The following is a 21066-nucleotide window of genomic DNA, read 5'->3' on the forward strand; positions in this document are numbered from 1 at the left end:
TATATAATATATAATATATATAATATTATATACTTTATATATTATATATATAATATATTATATTTTATATATATAATATAATATATTATATTATATATTATATATAAATATAATCAAATATATATATTTAAATATATATATATTAAAAGTATATATTTCACATTATTAAGTGAAAGAAGCCAGACACAAAAGACCACATAATACATGATTCCATTTATATGAAATTTTCAGAAGTTGTAAACCTATAGAGACCAAAAGCAAATCAGTGGTTGCCTAGGACTGGAGGTGGGAGTGAGGATTGACTGTATATGAGGTCAAGGGAACTTTTTGCAGTGATGGAAATTTTTTAGAACTGGATCTTGGTAATGGTTGCACAACTGTATAAATTTACTGAAAAGCCCATTGAATTGTATACTTTAAAATGGTGAATTCTATAGTATGTAAATTATACCTATTAAAAGCTGTTTGAAAAAAGATGTACATTGTAGTACATAGGATCTAATGAGGGAAGCAGAACCAGTAGATTATATATATATACCCTATATGTATCCATTGTTTGTATGTTTATGTATAGGGTTTCTTACAGGGAACTGGCTATGTAACTGTGAGGGCTCGTGAAGCAAGTCCATAATCTGTAGGGGCAGGCTGTCAGGAAGGAAAGCCCGAGAGCGGAGAGCACCTGTACACCTAGCTGCTGTTTGGAGCCTAACTCAGGGCATGTCTAAAACTTTTTAAAAGGACTTCCATTGATTGAGTGAGGCCCACACAGATAATCTCCCTAGATTAACATCAATTTACAGGGGACTTGAATTACATCTGGAAAATCTCTTCACAGCAGCCCTAGATTAGTGTTTGATTGAGTAACTTGGAGAAGGTGAATGCATGATATAATACTGTCCTCCGTTCAGTTCTGCAGTTTAGCCTAACCAAATTGACATGTCAAAAAAAATCACAGAAAGACAAATATCATATGATATTGCTTATATGTGGAATCTGAAAAAATGATACGAATGAATTTATTAACAAAACAGAAATTGACTCACAGACATAGAAAACAAACTTATGGTTACCAAAGGGGAAAGGTGGGGGGAGGGATAAATTAGGAGTTTGTGATTAAAATATACACACTACTATATATAAAATAGGTAACAAATAAGGACCTACTGTATAGCATGGGAAACTGTACTCAATATCTTGTAATAACCCATAATGGAAAAGTATCTTAAAAAAGAATATATATATATATAATCACTTTGCTGTACACCTGAAACTAAGACAACATTGTAAATCAACTATATTTCAATAAAATTTTTTAAAAAGACACTGTGACAAAAAAAAGTCACATACAAGTGTTTTGTTTTCCACAGAAAGATAGTTTGTTTTTACAAGCTAGGAGGAATTTCAGTTTGTTCATTCACTGATTCAAATGACATTTTTAGAGGAACAACTGTTTGCCAAACACAATAGTGTAGGCTGTACTCTCATTAAAAAAAATTATTTACGTGCTGACTGGCACATAGAAGATGCTCAAATATTTGTTGAATGAATATGCCATTAATACACCACCAGGATTTATTTATCTACCAATTTTATTTTTGCACATGGTATTTGTGTAGGCTATTATCATTTAGATGGAGTATCCATTGTGCAGCCTCAAATAGCAAAGTTTCACATTTCTCTCTTCATGCATACTCAAAAAATTTACACAGCTTAATCTCTGCCAAAAATTTTCTGAAAGAAGTGCTGTCTAAACAAATACTGAATAGAGAAATAAGATAAAATCTTGATTAGTTATATTATTTACAGGGAAGTCGCTATGGGGACACTTGAAGACCTGATCCTCCTTGAGAGTGTTTATATAAATCCATTTTCCAACGGATCCAAATTTCCTGTCTTGCAGTTTTCCACTATTTGAAGATCCTGATTCCGTGCCCTTTCTAAGGGAAGACAGGTAAAAAAGTCTCATTCACCGACCCTCCATTTACTCGAGTAATGAATTATTGTTGTGACAGGTAATACTAATCTGTGGCAGCTCAGCAACTGCCTCTCCAGGCAACATTTGCCCAATCTCTCCAGTTGCGACCGCGACAGTTTCTATGGCGACAACTTTGTTTCTACGCGGCAGGCGACTGCCCAGCTCGGCAGGACCCCGTAGGGCGTTCCGGAGGTTTCAACCCTTGTTTTCTCTCTTCCTTTAACCACAGGAGAAGTTCATTGAACGTTCCCCTCTTATCTGAGGAGCCGGGAAGTAGTGAAAACAATCAGAGAGGTACTTTCTTGTCCTCAGCTTTTCTCTTCACCCCTCTCCCAGGGCAGGAGATTTTGAACTGGGCGCCAGCAGAAACTGTCTTTTTCAAGGCAGGAATCTCCAAATTGTGTGAGCATCTGCAGCAAATGTAGTTGATATCACAGTTAATTATTCAGCATTTATATGACATTTTAGATTTCTTATGCACTTAGTATGCCTATTTTTGTTTTATCATAGTATGGCTTTCTAGGAAGGTAGCAAAACTAAGATACAATAGTGATGTTTAAAAATATTAACGATGTTAAAGTATCAGCTTTTTGGGGAGAGGGATTATATCTCAACAAGTGGATTTTGTTGTTGTTGTGATTTGCTTCTTAGGGAAAATTTGAACTCTAAATTTTAGAACTGTACTGGTATTTAGAGAGCAGCTAATCCAGTTCCTTAATTTCAGCCATGAGGAAACTGAAGCCCTCACTCACCGGGAAGTGGCTGGCTTCATTTCTTCATAGCAATGAATGGTAGAGCTCTGACAGTAATCCCTGCCCATTTAGCTCAACTGCCATCCTTGGGAAAAAGATATAAAGAAGCCTAGAATTTTTTGATATTGATATGAAATATATCGAGGCTACCATTTAAAAAAAATTTTTTTTGGTGGTACGCGGGCCTCTCACATTGCGGAGCACAGGCTCCGGATGCACAGGCTCAGCGGTCATGGCTCACGGTCCTAGCTGCTCCGCTGCATGCGGGATCTTCCCAGACGGGGGCACGAATCCGTGTCCCCTGCATTGGCAGGCAGACTCTCAACCACTGTGCCACCAGGGAAGCCTGAGGCTAGCTTTTACAATAATGGCTTTACGGACTTTGTCTCCTCAGGGTATATTTTAATCTTTAGGGGACCAAGATGTCAGATACAAACAAAACTGCCATTGCAGCAGAAAAAGAGGCTCTGAACCTGAAGTTACCTCCCATTGTTCGTCCCCCGGAAGACATAGGTGTTGACGCACCAGCACAAAGTAAGCTGCTGAGTTACAGAAGATCCAAGGAGCAGCAGAAGACAATTAATCAGTTAGTGTAAGTAGCATATTAGTAAATAATCCTTGTTTGGAATTTGAGTGAAATACTTAGTGTTTGTATTCTCATAAAAAGTTTAATTATTTAGGTTGTTCATGGTCAAAACATCATCTTCAAATTCAAGTAGGAAAACAATTGAAAAAGTAATTGTAATGATAGTAAATGTTATATAGTGCTTACAGTGTTTATTCTAAGCATTGTTTTTATTGTTTTACCTATACTTCTCACCACAACCCTATACGATGGGCACTATTGTTATTTCTATTTATAGATGAGTAAACTGACATGCAGAGAAGTTAAATAACTTGCCGAAGGTCTCACAGCTTGAGTTTAGACCCTGACAGTCTGGTCCTAGAGTTCACATACTTTGAACACCACGCTATTCCTCCTTGTATATAACCATACTGGTCCCTGAAAGTAAAACCAAGTAACTGGGCCTCTACAAATAGCATTGCACTGGAGCAAATACTTAATAAAATACCTTGAAACTACTTGTACTTAAAGTTTTTTCTATACAAAAGAAAATACAGTCTAACATCCTACCCTTTCCCCTCCAATTTAGTGGAAATTAAAACTAATTTAGGTACCAGCTACCAAAGGCACTGATAAAGATGGTTCAGTCAATTCAGCAGTTACTGAGAATTTCCTAGGTACCTGACTCTGCTGGGCTCTGGGGATAAATAAGGAGAAAAAGACATTGAGCTCATCTGTAAGCTTTGAACCTAACACTGAAACTATAAAACAGGGAATTTCTCTCTGGTGGATTTCTGCTTCTCTTTCTGCATTCTCTTTCCCTCTTTGGTCTGCCTCCTTTATACATATTTTGCAACTGACTAAGTTTTACTCTCTGTTACATTGTTGATGATCATATTGTTGATGATCATATAGTTGCTAGTTAAAATAATTTAACTTTTAAATTTTACTTTCCTTATAATTAAACAGGTCTGTTAATCATATAACTTCTTTAAATTTACATTATTATTAGTCTGTCAATCTTCTAATCATATTTAAATCCAAACTTATAAAGGTATATTAACTAATGGCAGTATATGTATTGTTAGATACCCTTTACCCCTTTAATTTCTAAGACTCTAATCAATGTTTCAGTAGACTTAGAGAATAGAAAAAGGGGTTCCTTAGGAGTTACATATTGTTCTTGCTCCAAAACCTTTCATAATCTCAGAATGCCATGCTGAACTACTTGCAGTTCCATAGTTTTACATTTAGTGAAAAATAAATTTCACAATTGCTCCCTGCAGTTTCCTTCACTGAAAAGTCTGTCTGAATACTTATACAATTTATTCAAGGCTTAGTTTATGAATCACCTCCTCTGGAAAGCTTTCTCCTAATCTCCTTTGTGCAGCTTTAACCCTGTCTACATATTCTCTTACATCTATTTAACAGATATTATATATCTACTGTTATCCAGACACTGTGCTTGTTACTAGAAAGACCACAGAGAACACAACAGAAAGGACTTTAGTCTTTCAGAAGCTTATATTCTGGTGGGAGGAGGCAGATAGTAAACACATTTTTTAAAAAGTGTGTTAACGCTTTAGATGGTGATAGATACTATGAAGAAATAAAATAGTGGGATAGAGAGTGACAGGGAAGATGTTTCTAGGAACATTGCAGGAAAGTCCTGTGGAGGTGATATATAGAGATCTAAAGAATAAGAAGCTTGTCATTTAAATAAACATGAGAACACCACTGTAGCAAAGGGAATAGCAAGCACGAAAGCCCTGAAATGTGAATGCTTTCGGTGTGTTCAGGAATTGACTAAGGTCAATGTCACTAGAGTATCAGGGACCTGCGGAAGACTATTATCAGGTGAGGTCTGTGGATAGAGAGTTCCAGGAGTAAGGTGGGATGTAAGGAGTCCTGGGCAGAACTGAGCCCTCTGCTGGGACGAGTTCCTGGGAACACTTGACTGAGCAAAGATAAAAAATTGTTTCATAGCTTTCCAGATTCCCATGAATGAGCCACTTCTTCCTTGACCACTACCTCCCTCTTGATTCAGACCAGCCTTTCTCTCCTTCACTTTATGTAGTCTCTTACACAGTCCTTTGAAATTATCCAATTTTGTTTATCTGTTTTTGATTGTTAACACAGAAAGCAAAACCAGGGAGTGAAAACGCTAGCTCTTACATTCTTCTCAGCTCTTTATTTATATCAGTAGGAGAAAACACATTCCAGGAAATTATTGCTATATTAAAGGGTGACATTTATATATAAAGAGCTCAAGTAAGTTAGGCATATTTATGTTGGGATCATTACAGTGCAAGGTAGCTAGTGCCAACTAGCATACCAAAGTATAAGGCAAACTCCTTCAAAGTATTGCTCACTGAGAGCTAGGCTGCTCACAGAGAAAATGAAGGATGAAGGGGAGTCTGGCCTGGGCCTTGACAATTAACAAAGAAAAGAGGAAGGAGGATATTCCAGGCACATTTTCTACTCCATGTGAGAAAGCCTTAGGAAGTTTGTTTTTCCTTTTTTTTTTTTTTTTTTTTTTTGTGGACGCACAGGCCCAGCGGCCATGGCTCACGGGCCCAGCTGCCCCGCAGCACGTGGGACCCTCCCGGACCGGGGCACGAACCCTCGCCCCCTGCATCGGCAGGCGGACTCCCAACCACTGAACCACCAGGGAAGTCCAGGAATTTTGTTTTTAATAGATCTTTATTGGAGTATAATTGCTTCACAATACAGTGTTAGTTTCTGTTGCACAACAAAGCAAATCAGCCATATGCATAGATATGTCCCCATATCCTCTTCCTCTTGAGTCTCCCTCCCATGCTCCCTATCCCACCCCTCTAGGTCATTGCAAAGCACTGAACCGATCTCCCTGTGCTATTTTCCACCAGCCAACTATTTTACATTTGGTAGTATATGTATGTCAGTGCTACTCTCACTTAGCCCCAGCTTCGCTCTCCCACCCCATGTCTTCAAGTCCATTTTCTATGTCTATCTCTTTATTCCTGCCCTGCAACTAGGTTCATCAATACCTTTTTTTTTAAGATTCCATATATATGTGTTAGCATATGGTATTTGGTTTTCTCTTTCTGACTTACTTCACTTTGTATGACAGACTCTAGGTCCATCCACCCCACTACAAATAACTGAATTTCGTTTATTTTTATGGCTGAGTAATATATGCCACATCTTCTTTATCCATCCATCTGTCGATGGACACATAGGTTGCTTCCATGTCCTGGCTATTGTAAATAGTGCTGCACTGAACATTGTGGTACATGTCTCTTTTTGAACTATGGTTTTCTCAGGGTATATGCCCAGTAGTGGGATTGCTGTGTCATATGGTAGTTCTATTTTTAGTTTTTTAAAGAACCTCCATACTGTTTTCCATAGTGGTTGTATCAATTTACATTCCCATCAACAGTGCAAGAGGGTTCCCTTTTCACCACACCCTTTCCAGCATTTATTGTTTCTAGATTTTTTGATGATTGCCATTCTGACCAGAGTGAGTTAATACCTCATTGTAAGGAGGTTCACGATGGCGGAAGAGTAAGACGCGGAGTTCACCTTCTTTCCCACAAATACATCAGAAATGCATCTATGTGTGGAACAACTCCTACAGAACACCTACTGAACGCTTACAGAAGATCTCAGACTTCCCAAAAGGCAAGAAACTCCCCATGTACCTGGGTAGGGTAAAAGAAAAAAGAAAAAACAGAGACTAAAGAATAGGGATGGGACCTGCACCAGTGGGAGGGAGCTGTGAAGGAGGAAAGGTTTCCACACACTAGGAAGACCCTTCGTGGGCAGAGACTGTGGGTGAGAGGGAGAAGCTTCAGAGCCACGGAGGAGAGCGCAGCAACGGGTGCGGAGGGCAAAGTGGAGAGATTCCCGCACAGAGGATCAGTGCCAACCAGCACTCACCAACCGGAGAGACTTGTCTGCTCACCTGCCGGGGCAGGCGGGGGCTGGGAGCTGAGGCTTGGCTTCGGTCGGATCCCAGGGCGAGGACTGGGGTTGGCTGCATGAACACAGCCTGAGGAGGGCTAGTGCGCCACAGCTAGCCGGGAGGGAGTCCGGGAAAAAGTCTGGAGCTGCTGAAGAGGCAAGAGACTTTTCTTGCCTCTTTGTTTCCTGGTGCGTGAGGAGAGGGGATTAAGAGCGCAGCTTAAAGGAGCTCCAGAGACGGGCGCAGGCCGCGACTATCAGCATGGACCCCCGAGACGAGCATGAGACACTAAGCCTCCTGCTGCAGCCACTAAGAAGCCTGTGTACAAGCACAGGTCACTATCCACACCTCCCCTTCTGGGAGCCTGTGCAGCCCGCCACTGCCAGGGTCCCGTGATCCAGGGATAACTTCCCCGGGAGAATGCACGGCACGCCTCAGGCTGGGGCAACATCACACTGGCCTCTGCCGCCACAGGCTCGCCCTGCATCCGTACTCCTTCCTCCCCCCAGCTTGAGTGAGCCAGAGACCCCGAATCAGCTGCTCCTTTAACCCCATCCTGTCTGAGAGAAGAACAGACGCCCTCAGGCGACCTACATGCAGAGGCGGGGCCAAATCCAAAGCTGAAACCCAGGAGCTGTGCGAACAAAGAAGAGAAAGGGAAATCTCTTCCAGCAGCCTCAGGAGCAGCGGATTAAATCTCCACAATCAATTTGATGTACCCTGCATCTGTGGAACACCTGAATAGACCACGAATCATACCAAATTGAGGAGGTGGACTTTGGAAGCAACAATATGTATATATTTTTCCCTTTTTCTCTTTTTGTGAATGTGTATGTGTATGCTTCTGTGTGTGATTTTGTCTGTATAGCTTTGCTTTGACCATTTGTCTTAGGGTTCTGTCTCTCCATTTTTTTTTTACTTATAAATTTATTTTCTTAATTATTTTTTATTTTAATAACTATATTTAATTTTATTTTATGTTATTTTATTTTTTCTTTCTTTCTTTCCTTCTGTCCTTTCTCCCTTTTATTCTGAGACATGTGGATGACAGGCTCTTGGTGCTCTAGCCAGGCGTCAGGGCTGCACCTCTGAGGTGGGACAGCCAAGTTCAGGACACTGGTCCACAAGAGACCTCCCAACTCCATGTAATATCAAAAGGTGAAAATATCCCAGAAACCTCCATCTCAATGCCAAGACCCAGCTCCACTCAACAACCAGCAAGCTACAGTGCTGGACACCCTATGCCAAACAACTAGCAAGACAGGAACACAACTCCATCCATTAGCAGAGAGGCTGCCTAAAATCATAATAATGCCACAGACACCCCAAACACACCATCAGATGTAGACCTGCCCACCAGAAAGGCAAGATCCAGCCTCATCCACCAGAACACAGGCACCAGTCCCCTCCACCAGGAAGGCTACACAACCAACTGAACCAACCTTAGCCACTGGGGACAGACACCAAAAACGAAGGGAACTACGAAGCTGCAGCCTGCGAAAAGGAGACCCCAAACATAGTTAAGTTAAGCAAAATGAGAAGAGAGAGAAACACACAGCAGATGAAGGAGCAAGGTAAAAACTCACGAGATCAAACAAATGAAGAGGAAATAGGCAGTCTACCTGAAAAAGAATTCAGAGTACTGATAGTAAAAACGATCCAAAATCTTGGACATAGAATGAAGACAATACAAGAAATGTTTAACAAGGACCTAGAAGAACGAAAGAGCAAACAAACAGTGATGAACAACAATAAATGAAATTAAAAATTCTCTAGAAGGGATCAGTAGCAGGATAACTGAGGCAAAAGAACAGATAAGTGACCTGGAAGATAAAATAGTGGAAATAACTACTGCAGAGCAGAATAATGAAAAAAGAATGAAAAGAATTGAGGAGAGTCTCAGACCCTCTGGGACAACATGAAACGCACCAACATTTGAATTATAGGGGTCCCAGAAGAAGAAGAGACAAAGAAAGGGACTGAGAAAATATTTGAAGAGATTATAGTTGAAAACTTCCCTAATATGGGAAAGGAAATAGTTAATCAAGTCCAGGAAGCACAGAGAGTCCCATACAGGATAAATCCAAGGAGAAACATGCCAAGACACATATTAATCAAACTATCAAAAATTAAATACAAAGAAAAAATATTAAAAGCAGCAAGGGAAAAACAACAAGTAACACACAAGGGAATTCCCATAAGGTTAACAGCTGCTCTTTCAGCAGAAAATCTGTGAGCCACAAGGGAGTGGCAGTATATATTTAAAATGATGAAGGAGAAAAACCTACAACCAAGATTATTCTACCCAGCAAGGATCTAATTCAGATTTAATGGAGAAATGAAAACCTTTATAGACAAGCAAATTCTAAGAGAATCCAGCACCACCAAACCAGCTTTACAACAAATGTAAAGGAACTTCTCTAGGCAGGAGACACAAGAGAAGGAAAAAACCTACAATAACAAAGCCAAAACAATCAAGAAAATGGTAGTAGGAACATACATATAGATAACTACATTAAATGTAAATGGATTAAATGCTCCAACCAAAAGAGATAGACTGGCTGAATGGATACAAAAACAAGACCCATATATATGCTGTCTCCAAGAGACCCACTTCAGACCTAGGGACACATACAGACTGAAAGTGAGGGAATGGAGAAAGAAATTCCATGCAAATGGAAATCAAAAGAAAGCTGGAGTAGCAATACTCATATCAGATAAAATAGACTTTAAAATAAAGAATGTTACAAGAGACAAGGAAGGACACTACATAATATCAAAGGATCAATCAAAGAAGAAGATATAACAATTATAAATATATATACACCCAACATAGGAGGACCTCAATGCATAAGGTGAAGACTAACAGCCATACAAGGGGAAATCGACAGTAACACATCATAGTGGGGGACTTAAGCACCCCACTTTCACCAATGGACAGATCATCCAAAATGAAAATAAATAAGTGAACACAAGCCTTAAATGATACATTAAACAAGATGGACTTAATTGATATTTATAAGACATTCCATCCAAAAACAACAGAATACACATTCTTCTCAAGTGCTCATAGAACATTCTCCAGGATAGATCATATCTTGGGTCACAAATCAAGCCTTGGTAAATTTAAGAAAATTGAAATCATTTCAAGTATCTTTTCTGACCACAATGCTATGAGACTAGATATCAATTACAGGAAAAAATCTGTAAAAAATACAAACACATGGAGGCTAAACAATACATTACTTAATAACCAAGAGATCACTGAAAAAATCAGAAGAAATTAAAAAATACCTAGAAACAAATGACAATGGAAACACGACAACCCCAAAACTATGGGCTGCAGCAAAAACAGTTCTAAGAGCGAAGTTTATAGCAATACAGTCCTACCTTTAGAAACAAGAAACATCTCAAATAAACAACCTAACTTTACGCCTAAAGCAATTCGAGAAAGAAGAACAAATAAACCCCAAAGTTAGCAGAAGGAAAGAAATCATAAAGATCAAATCAGAAATAAATGAAAAAGAAATGAAGGAACTAATAGCAAAGATCAATACAACTAAAAGCTGGTTCTTTGAGAAGATAAAAGAAATTGATAAGCCATTACTCTGACTCATCAAAAAAGAAAAGGAGAAGACTCAAATCAATAGAATTAGAAATGAAAAAGGAGAAATAACAACTGACACTGCAGAAATACAAAGGATCATGAGAGATTACTACAAGCAACTCTATGCCAATAAAATGGACAACCTGGAAGAAATGGACAAATTCTTAAAAATGCACAACCTTCCGAGACTGAACCAGAAATAAACAGAAAATATGAACAGACCAATCAAAAGCACTGAAATTAAAACTATGATTAAAAATCTTCCAACAAACAAAAGCGCAGGACCAGATTGATTCACAGGCAAATTCTATCAAACATTTAAAGAAGAGCTAACACCTATTCTTCTCAAACTCTTCCAAAATATAGCAGAGGGAGGAACACTCCAAAACTCATTTTACGAGGCCACCATCAACCTGATACCAAAAGCAGACAAAGAAGTCACAAAGAAAGAAAACTACAGGCTAATATCACTGCTGAACATAGATGCAAAATTCCTGAACAAAATACTAGCAAACAAAATCCAACAGCACGTTAAAAGGATCATACACCATGATAAAGTGGGGTTTATCCCAGGAATGCAAGGATTCTTCAATATACACAAATCAATCAATGTAATACACCATATTAACAAATTGAAGGAGAAAAACCATATGATCATCTCAATAAATGCAGAGAAAGCTTTTGACAAAATTCAACACCCATTTATGATAAAAACCCTGCAGAAAGTAGGCACAGAGGGAACTTTCCTCAACATAATAAAGGCCATATATGACAAACCCACAGCCAACATCATCCTCAATGGTGAAAAACTGAAAGCATTTCCTCTAAGATCAGGAACAAGACAGGGATGTCCACTCTCACCACTATTGTTCAACATAGTTATGGAAGTGCTAGCCACAGCAATCAGAGAAGAAAAAGAAAGAAAAGGAATACAAATTGGAAAAGAAGAGTAAAACTGTCACTGTTTGCAGATGACATGATACTATACATAGAGAATCCTAAAGATGCCACCAGAAAACTACTAGAGCTAATCAATGAATTTGGTAAAGTAGCAGGATACAAAATTAATGCACAGAAATCTCTTGCATTACTATACACTAATGATGAAAAATCTGAAAGTGAAGTTAAGAAAACACTCCCATTTACCATTGCAAAAAAAAGAATAAAATATCTAGGAATACACCTACCTAAGGAGACAAACGACCTGTGTGAAGAAAATGATAAGACACTGATGAAAGAAATTAAAGATGATACAAATAGATGGAGAGATATACCATGTTCTTGGATTGGAAGAATCAACATTGTGAAAATGACTCTACTATCCAAAGCAATCTACAGATTCAATACAATACCTATCAAACTACCACTGGCATTTTTCACAGAACTAGAACAAAAAAATTCACAATTTGTATGGAAACACAAAAGACCCTGAATAGCCAAAGCAATCTTGAGACAGAAAAATGGAGCTGGAGGAATCAGGCTCCCTGACTTCAGACTATACTACAAGGCTACAGTAATCAAGACAGTATGGTACTGGCACAAAAACAGAAATATAGATCAATGGAACAGGATAGAAAGCCCAGAGATAAACCCACACACATATGGTCACTTTATCTTTGATAAAGGAGGGAAGGAAACACAGTGGAGAAAAGACAGCCTCTTCAATAAGTGGTGCTGGGAAAAGTGGGCACCTACATGTAAAAGAATGAAATTAGAACACTCTGTAACACCATACACACAAATAAACTCCAAATGGATTAAAGACCTAAATGTAAGGCCAGACAGTGTCAAACTGTTAGAGGAAAACATAGGCAGAACACTCTATGACATAAATCACAGAAAGATCCTTTTTGACCCACCTGCTAGAGAAATGGAAATAAAACAAAAATAAACAAATGGGACCCTATGAAACTCAAAAGCTTTTGCACAGCAAAGGATACCATAAACAAGATGAAAAGGCAACTCTCAGAATGGGAGAAAATATTTGCAAATGAAGCAACTGACAAAGGATTAATCTCCAAAATTTAAAAGCAACTCATGCAGCTCAATATCAAAGAAACAAACAACCCAATCCAAAAATGGGCAGAAGACCTAAATAGACATTTCTCCAAAGAAGATATACAGATTGCCAACAAACACATGAAAGAATGCTCAACATCATTAATCATTAGAGAAATGCAAATCAAAACTACAATGAGATATCATCTCACTTCGGTCAGAATGGCCATCATCAAAAAATCTACAAACAATAAATGCTGGGGATGGTGTGGATAAAAGGGAACTCTCTTGCACTGTTGGTGGGAATGTAAATTGATACAGCCACTATGGAGAACAGTATGGAGGTTCCTTAAAAAACTCAAAATAGAACTATCATACGACCCAGCAATCCCACTACTGAGCATATACCCCGAGAAAACCATAATTCAAAAAGAGTCATGTACCTCAATGTTCATTGCAGCTCTATTTACAATAGCCAGAACATGGAAGGAACCTAAGTGTCCATCAACAGATGAATGGATAAAGAAGATGTGGCACATATATATAATGAAATATTACTCAGCCATAAAAAGAAACGAAATTGAGTTATTTGTGGTGGGGTGGATGCACCTAGAGTCTGTCATACAAAGTGAAGTAAGTCAGAAAGAGAAAACCAAATACCATATGCTAACACATATATATGGAATCTAAACAACAACAAAAAAAGGTCATAAAGAACCTAGGGGCAAAATGGGAATAAAGAAGGAGACCTACTAGAGAATGGAGTCGAGGATATGGGGAGGGGGAAGGGTAAGATGGGACAAAGTGAGAGAGTGGCATGGACATATATACACTACCAAATGTAAAATAGATAGCTAGTGGGAAGCAGCCGTATAGCCCAGGGAAATCAGCTCGGTTTTTTGTGATCACCTAGAGGGGTGGGAAAGGGAGGGTGGGAGGGAGGGAGACGCAAGAGGGAAGAGATATGGGCACATATGTATATGTATATGTATAACTGATTCACTTTGTTATAAAGCAGAAATGAACACACCATTGTAAAGCAATTATAGTCCAATAAAGATGTTTAAAAAAAAAGGTACAGATGTAAAAAAAAAAAACCTCATTGTAGTTTTCATTTGCCTTCCTCTGATAATTAGTGATGTTGAGCATCTTTTCATGTGCTTCTTGGCCATCTGTATGTCTTCTTTGGTGAAATGTCTATTTAGGTCTTCCACCCATTTTTCAATTCGATTGTTAGTTTGATATTGAGCTCCATGAGCTGTTTGTATATTTTGGAGATTAATCCTTTGTCTTTTGTTTCATTTGCAAATATTTTCTCCCATTCTGAGGGTTGTCTTTTCGTCTTGTTGATCATTTCCTTTGCTGTGCAAAAGCTTTTAAGTCCCATTTGTTTATTTTTGTTTTTATTTCTGTTACTCTAGAAGGTGGGTCAAAAAAGATCTTGCTGTGATTTATGTCAAAGAGTGATTTTTCTATATTTTCCTCTAAGAGTTTTATAGTGTCTGGTCTTATGAAGTCTTTAATCCATTTTGAGTTTATTTTTGTGTATTGTGTTAGGGAGTATTCTAATTTCATTCTTTTACATGTAGCTGTCCAGTTTTCCCAGCACCGCTTATTGAAGAGGCTGTTTTTTCTCCATTGTATGTTCTTGCCTCCTTTGTCATAAATTAGGTGCCCATATGTGCATGGGTTTATCTCTGGGCATTCTAACTTGTACCATTGACCTATATTTCTGTTTTGTGTCAGTACCATACTTTCTTGATTACTGTAGCTTTGTGGTATAGTTTGAAGTCAAGGAGCCTGATTCCTCCAACTCCGTTTTTCTTTCTCAAAATTGCTTTGGCTATTTGGGGTCTTTTGTGTTTCCATACAAAATGTAAATTTTTTTGTTCTAGTTCTGTGAAGAATGCCATTGGTAGTTTGATAAGTTTGATAGGGATTGCATTGAATCTATAGATTACTTTGGGTAGTATAGTCATTTTCACAATATTGATTGTTCCAATCCAAGAACATGGTATATTCTCCATCTGTTTATGTCATCTTTGATTTCTTTCATTAGTGTTTTATAGTTTTCTGAGTATAAGTCTTTTGCCACCTTAGGCAGGTTTATTCCTAGGTATTTTATTCTTTTTGTTGCAGTGGTTAATGGGAGCATTTCCTTATTTTCTCTTCCTGATTTTTCATTGTTGGTGTATAGGAATGCCAGAGATTTCTGTGAATTAATTTTGTATCCTGCAAACTTAACAAATTCATTGATTAGTTGTAGTAGTTTTCTGGTGGCATCTTTAGGATTATCTATGTATAGTATCATGTCATCAGCAAACAGTGACAGTTTTACTTCTTTTCCAATTTGGATTCCCTTTGTTTCTTTTTCTTCTCTGATTGCTGTGGCTAGGACTTCCAAAGCTATGTTGAGTAGAGTGGCGGTAGTGGACATCCTTGTCTTGTTCCTGATCTTAGAGGAAATGCTTTCAGTTTTTCACCTTTGAGTATGATGCTTGCTGTGGGTTTGTCATATATGGCCTTTATTATGTTGAGGTAGGTTCTCCCATGCCCATTTTCTGGAGAATTTTTATCATAAATGGGTGTTGAATTTTGTCAAAAGCTTTTTCTGCATCTATTGAGATGATCATATGGTTTTTATTCCTTAATTTGTTAATGTGGTATATCACAGTGACTTATTTGCATATATTGAAAAATCCTTGCATCCCTGGGATGAATTCCACACTTGATCATGGCGTATGATCCTTTTAATGTGTTGTTGGATTCTGTTTGCTAGTATTTTGTTCAGGATTTTTGCATCTATGTTCATCAGTGATATTGGTCTTTAATCTTTTTTTTTTTTTTTTGATGTCTTTTTCTGGTTTTGGTATTAGGGTGATGGTGGCTTTGTAGAACGAATTTGGGAGTGTTTCTTCCTCTGCAATTTTTTAGAAGAATTTGAGAAGGATCAGTATTAGCTCTTCTCTAAATGTTTGATAGAATTCACCTGTGAAGCCATCTGGTCCTGAACTTTTGTTTGTTGGAATATTTTAAATGATGGTTTCAATTTCATTACTTGTGATATGTCTGTTTATATTTTCTAACTTTTCCTGGTCAGTCTTGGAAAATTGTACCTTTCCAAGAGTTTGTCCATTTCTTCATGGTTGTCCATTTTATTGGCATATAGTTGTTTGTAGTAGTGTCTTATAATCCTTTTAATTTCTGCAGTGTCAGTTGTGATTTCTCCATTTTCATTTCCAATTTTATTGATTTGCATCCACTACCTTTTTTTCTTGATGAGTCTGGCTAAGGGTTTATCAATTTTATTTATCTTCTCAAAGAACCAGCTTTTAGTTTTATTGATCTTTGCTATTGTTTTCTTCATTTCTATTTCATTTATTTCTGCTCTGATATTTATGATTTCTTTCCTTTTACTGACTTTGGGTTTTCTTTCTCTAATTGTTTTAAGTGTAGGGTTAGGTTGTTTATTTGAGATTTTTCTTGTTTCCTGAGGTGAGATTATATTGCTATAAACTTCCCTCTTAAAACTGCTTTTGCTGCATCCCATAGGTTTTGTGTCATCGTGTTTTCATTTTGATTTAGTCAGGCTCAATAAGGCGCAACAGGGAAATGAGGCTACTCTTAAAAGCTAATTCAGTCTTAGTCTCTTTTAATAAATGAAGAATGTCTAGAATGTGGGAGAGAAAAATTTCACTCTCCATTGGTCAAAAAACATCTGGAATTCTGGGGTCACACTATAAAAGGGATGTTGCTAAACCATTATAGCTCCCAAGGAGTGAGGAATTTTGAAACTACCTAATTTGAAGGGAAATGATTTGCTTAATGGGGAGGAGTTTAGACAGGCCTAAGTTTATATCCCATCTCTACAGCTTATTAATGTGAATTTGGCAAGTCAAGTAACTTTACTTATCCTCATCTTCCTATCTGTAAGTGGGGATAATATTATAATAGTTGTTACCTCTTAGGATTTCTGTGAGAGTTAAATGAGATCCATGCATATAAAGATCTTAAGCCAATGCCTAGAGCATCATAAATTCACCATAAATGGTAACTTTTATTGACAGGAATGGTCAAAGGAACTGGATAGGTATTACTAAGTTTTGGAAGGGTAACAAAGAAGAGGAATATGACTTTTTTATATAGCTCCAGAGAATAGAATTTAAAAGGATACAACTCAAGAAATTTATTTCTAAGAATATGAGCTAGATAACAGTAAATTGAGCTACCTCAGAAAGTGATGAATGTCTTCTCCCCTCACCCATCCTGGGGTACAACTTGAAATTTTTGAGAGTATTCATGCATTAAATAAAGTACTGAACTAGATATGCAGAATCTTTTCCAAATCCACTATTCTGATCATTCATTCTACAGATATTTATTGACCTTGATGGACACTATCTAAGTGCTATGGATAGAGCAGTGAGCAAAACAGACATGATCTTTGTCTTTATGGCATTTACTAGTTTATGCTTTTATGGTTCTGGTGGCCATACTTTCCTTCAAATTCCTTTTAGTTCTCCTTTTGCTTCTGACCATGCCTCCTTTGCCTCCTTCAGTTGTTCTTCCTCATTCTTGTCATGCTTGGCATCCTTCAATCTTCTTTCTTTCGTCTCTTTTCTTTCCCTTGTATACTTTCTGCTTTGGCCATCTCTTCTAGTGTATTTAGCCTTTACAAACTGACAGATTTGTCTTCCTAAAAATGTTCTCATGCTTAAAAACTCTTAGTGACTCCCCATTGTCTACTAATAAAAAAGTTTGCTATTTGAGACCCTTAGCTAGATATTCCAGTCCACTTCTCCAAACTTATCTCCATCTGGTTCCATAACTTCTGGACAGATTGGACAACTCCTTATTTTCAATTTTTGCCTTTGATTGTTACATTGTCTTCCTGTTTCTTAGGTTCTTTATCTTTTCAGATCCATCTGCCCAGGAAAGCCACATCTCCAACTGAGATCCTCTTCTTCATTTCATGCTTATTGCAAATGCTAACTTGTTCACATAAACTTCAAAGATACCTTCAGGTGAAAGTGAACTTGTCCCTCCTCTGAACCATCAGGGTCCCATACTTTTTATATGGCACTCTGATCTTATCTTCCTATCCTTTCAGTTTATAAATTCCTTGAAACTTGTTGCTGCTATGTTTTAATAAAACCTAGTAGGGTATCTTGCAGAATATAAACATTCAGTAAGTATTTGGTGACAGATGAATGGATTATACAATGATATATTTTATTTAAAAAAGAAATTTTATTTTATGGATGATAAATTCCTACATTCACAACTGTTTATTGAGCACCTACTATGTACCAGGTACTATTCTGAGCATTGGGATAAGGCAATGAATAAAACGGTCTACAACATATAGTATGTCAAATGGTGGTAAGTACTATGAAGCAAGGTAAGTGAGGATAAAATGGATGGATAGTGAAGGAAGTGCTACTTAATATAAGGGGTAAGGGAAGTCTTCTCTGACAGTGTGCCATTTGAACAGAGATAATACATACGTAAGGGCCCACATGCATCAGGATTAACTTTAAAATTGTCATGTTATAATTGAACATTCTTGATTATTATTTTTAGTCTCCTTTTATATTACACATGAATAATTGAATATTAAGGACTCATTGATAATGGCAATTGAGATTTATTTCTTATAGAAAATTCAGTAAGATAAAGAATGCATGAATATCTCTTCTTCAAGTATAGTTGAAAAAATGTTCAAATTGTAATGTTTTAGTAATATATCTTAATGTTATATTCAAGAGAGTCATACATTTTTCTAACTATAAATTTCAGAATTGAAGGAGCCAAAAGAAATTTAGACAGAACATTGGATAAAAGAACACCTTCATCACCAGAGCCAGATTATCCTCCAACTGTAGGTTTATATTTTCTCTCTAAAAAGTATATCTTTATACTAGTATTTTTTAAAGAATAATACATATATTTAAAACTATTTATATTTTTGATTTAAAAAAATTTAAAATTACCTTAAAAACTTTCTTCTGGATTTAATTATGTTTTGTTTGTTTGCTTTTGACAGATGACCAGTGAAATTAAACAGAAAGGAGTGAGTTCCATTTTTTACATTTCTTGCTTTGAAAATGTTCAAACAAATTGTTACAGAGTAGCTCCTTCTAAGACCACCTGCCAAATTCCATCCTAGAGAAGAAAGACATTTTGAAACAGATTATTTTCTCTGCCAAAGGAACAAGGGTACCATGATGACAATACAGGTTTTATTTATTTATTTATTTATTTTTGGCTGCGTTGGATCTTCATTGATGCACATGGGCTTTATCTAGTTGCAGAGAGCAGGGGCTACTCTTCGTTGCGGTGTGTGGCTTCTTACTGCGATGGCTTCTCTTGTTACAGAGCATGGGCTCTAGGCACACAGGCTCCAGTAGTTGTGGCTTGTGAGCTCTAGAGTACAGGCTCAGTAGTTGTGATGCATGGGCTTAGTTGCTCTGCGGTATGTAGGATCTTCCTGGACCAGGGCTCGAACCAATGTCCCCTGCATTGGCAGGTGGATTCTTAACCACTGTACCACCAGGGAAGGCCCGACAATACAGGTTTTAAGAGTTACATTTTTGTTGCTATTCATTATTTGAGGTTTAATTGTAAATATTTTTGTTTTTATTCCAAAGAACTGAAAAAAATATTCAAAGTGGTAGTTATGAAGGAAAATGCATCTCCCTTTTCATTGTCTTGACGTTGATATAATGATGACTGCTTAATTTGAATCTACTGTGTGCTACCCACATGCTAGATGATAGAGATTAAAAAAAAAAGACACTGACTGCATGGGTGACAACATGGGACTGTGATGTGATTGTTGGAAAGATGAAAACATGTAAAATTTCCTTAACAGCAAAGGATATGGAAAGTTATGGAGCTGCTTACACAAAAGAAGAATTTAGGCAGCATGTTACCAGATGGGGGTACAGGCTTTCCAGAGCCCTTGAAGTTCCCTCTAGGGATAGAGGGCTAAGGATACCTTCCTACTGACCGAGGATCTTTGGAAGAACCTCATTTTAGCTAATCCAAGTTTCTTGTCTTTTTAAAATACTCCTCCTCCTCCTTCTCCCTCTGCCTCCCAAATTTTCTGGAGATTTTGGCTGTAGATTTGCCTCTTTACTAGATGTAAGAACTGATATAAAACAACCCCCAAACATTTATAAATATTTAATGTGAGGCTGGGTGAACTGCAAGATATTTTTGTGTGTATGTGTTTAGCATCCTTATTCTTCCCGCATATTTTTTGCCTTTAGTGTCTTACAATCTAAAATAGGTTGCTGGGTATGAAACAATAATTCACCCTTAAACCCACTGCCCTAGCAATCTGGCTTCTAGGAACTCTACCACTTCATCATTAATGTCACCAGTGACCACTAGTTGCCAAACCCAAAGGATATTTTTTCAATATTTCTCTCACTAGACCTGCAGCTGACTTTTTACTTTTAAATAATTGAACACATGTATCAGTAGAACAGAATAGATGACTCAGAAATAGACACACTCAACTACAGCCAACTGATATTTGACAAAGGAGCAAAAATCAGTTCAATGGAAAAAGGATAATCTTTTCAACAAATGGGGTGGAGCAATAGGACAACCATAAAATAACAAAAGAAATAAATGACAAAACCCCCAAACCTCAGCCTAAACTTTGCATCTTGTACAAAAATTAACTAAAAATTGATAATAGATTTAAATGTAAAACAAAACTATTAAAAAACTTTTAGAAGAAAATCTAGGACTTGGCCAAGAGTACTTAGACGTGACATCAAAAGCACAATCCAGGGCTTCCCTGCTGGCGCAGTGGTTGAGAATCCACCTGCCGATGCAGGGGACACGGGTTTCTGCCCCAGTCTGGGAAGATCCCACAAGCTGTGGAGCAGCTGGGCCCGTGAGCCATGGCCACTGAGCCTGTGCATCTGGAGCCTGTGTTCCGCAATGGGAGAGGCCACAACAGTGAGAGGCCCGCGTACCACACACACACAAAAAAGCACAATCCATATTAAGAACCTAAATGTAAGATTGGAAACCACAAAACTCCTGGAAGATAACATAGGCAGAATACTTTTTGACATAAATTGTAGCAATTTTTTTTTGGATCGGTCTCCTAAGGCAAAGAAAACAAAAACAAAAATACACAAATGAGACCTAATTAAACTTGAAAGCTTTTGCACAGCAAAACCATCAACAAAATGAAAAAAC

General features: G+C 37.5%; 1 protein-coding gene across 1 annotated transcript in view; it reads left to right on the plus strand.

Moving 5' to 3' along the window:
- The first annotated feature begins 1829 nt into the window (after positions 1 to 1829).
- The window catches only part of DNAH12 (dynein axonemal heavy chain 12), a 218637-nt gene continuing 199400 nt past the window's right edge, over positions 1830 to 21066 (plus strand). Inside the window, exons 1-5 of the mRNA XM_067043844.1 lie at positions 1830 to 1951; positions 2205 to 2269; positions 3141 to 3319; positions 18643 to 18724; positions 18890 to 18916. Of these exons, the coding sequence (XP_066899945.1) occupies positions 3150 to 3319; positions 18643 to 18724; positions 18890 to 18916 (279 nt within the window). The 5' untranslated portion in view covers positions 1830 to 1951; positions 2205 to 2269; positions 3141 to 3149. The remainder of the gene's footprint in view (positions 1952 to 2204; positions 2270 to 3140; positions 3320 to 18642; positions 18725 to 18889; positions 18917 to 21066) is intronic.

The sequence above is a fragment of the Kogia breviceps genome, chromosome 10, assembly GCF_026419965.1.
Source record: "Kogia breviceps isolate mKogBre1 chromosome 10, mKogBre1 haplotype 1, whole genome shotgun sequence".
Classification (NCBI taxonomy): domain Eukaryota; kingdom Metazoa; phylum Chordata; class Mammalia; order Artiodactyla; family Physeteridae; genus Kogia; species Kogia breviceps.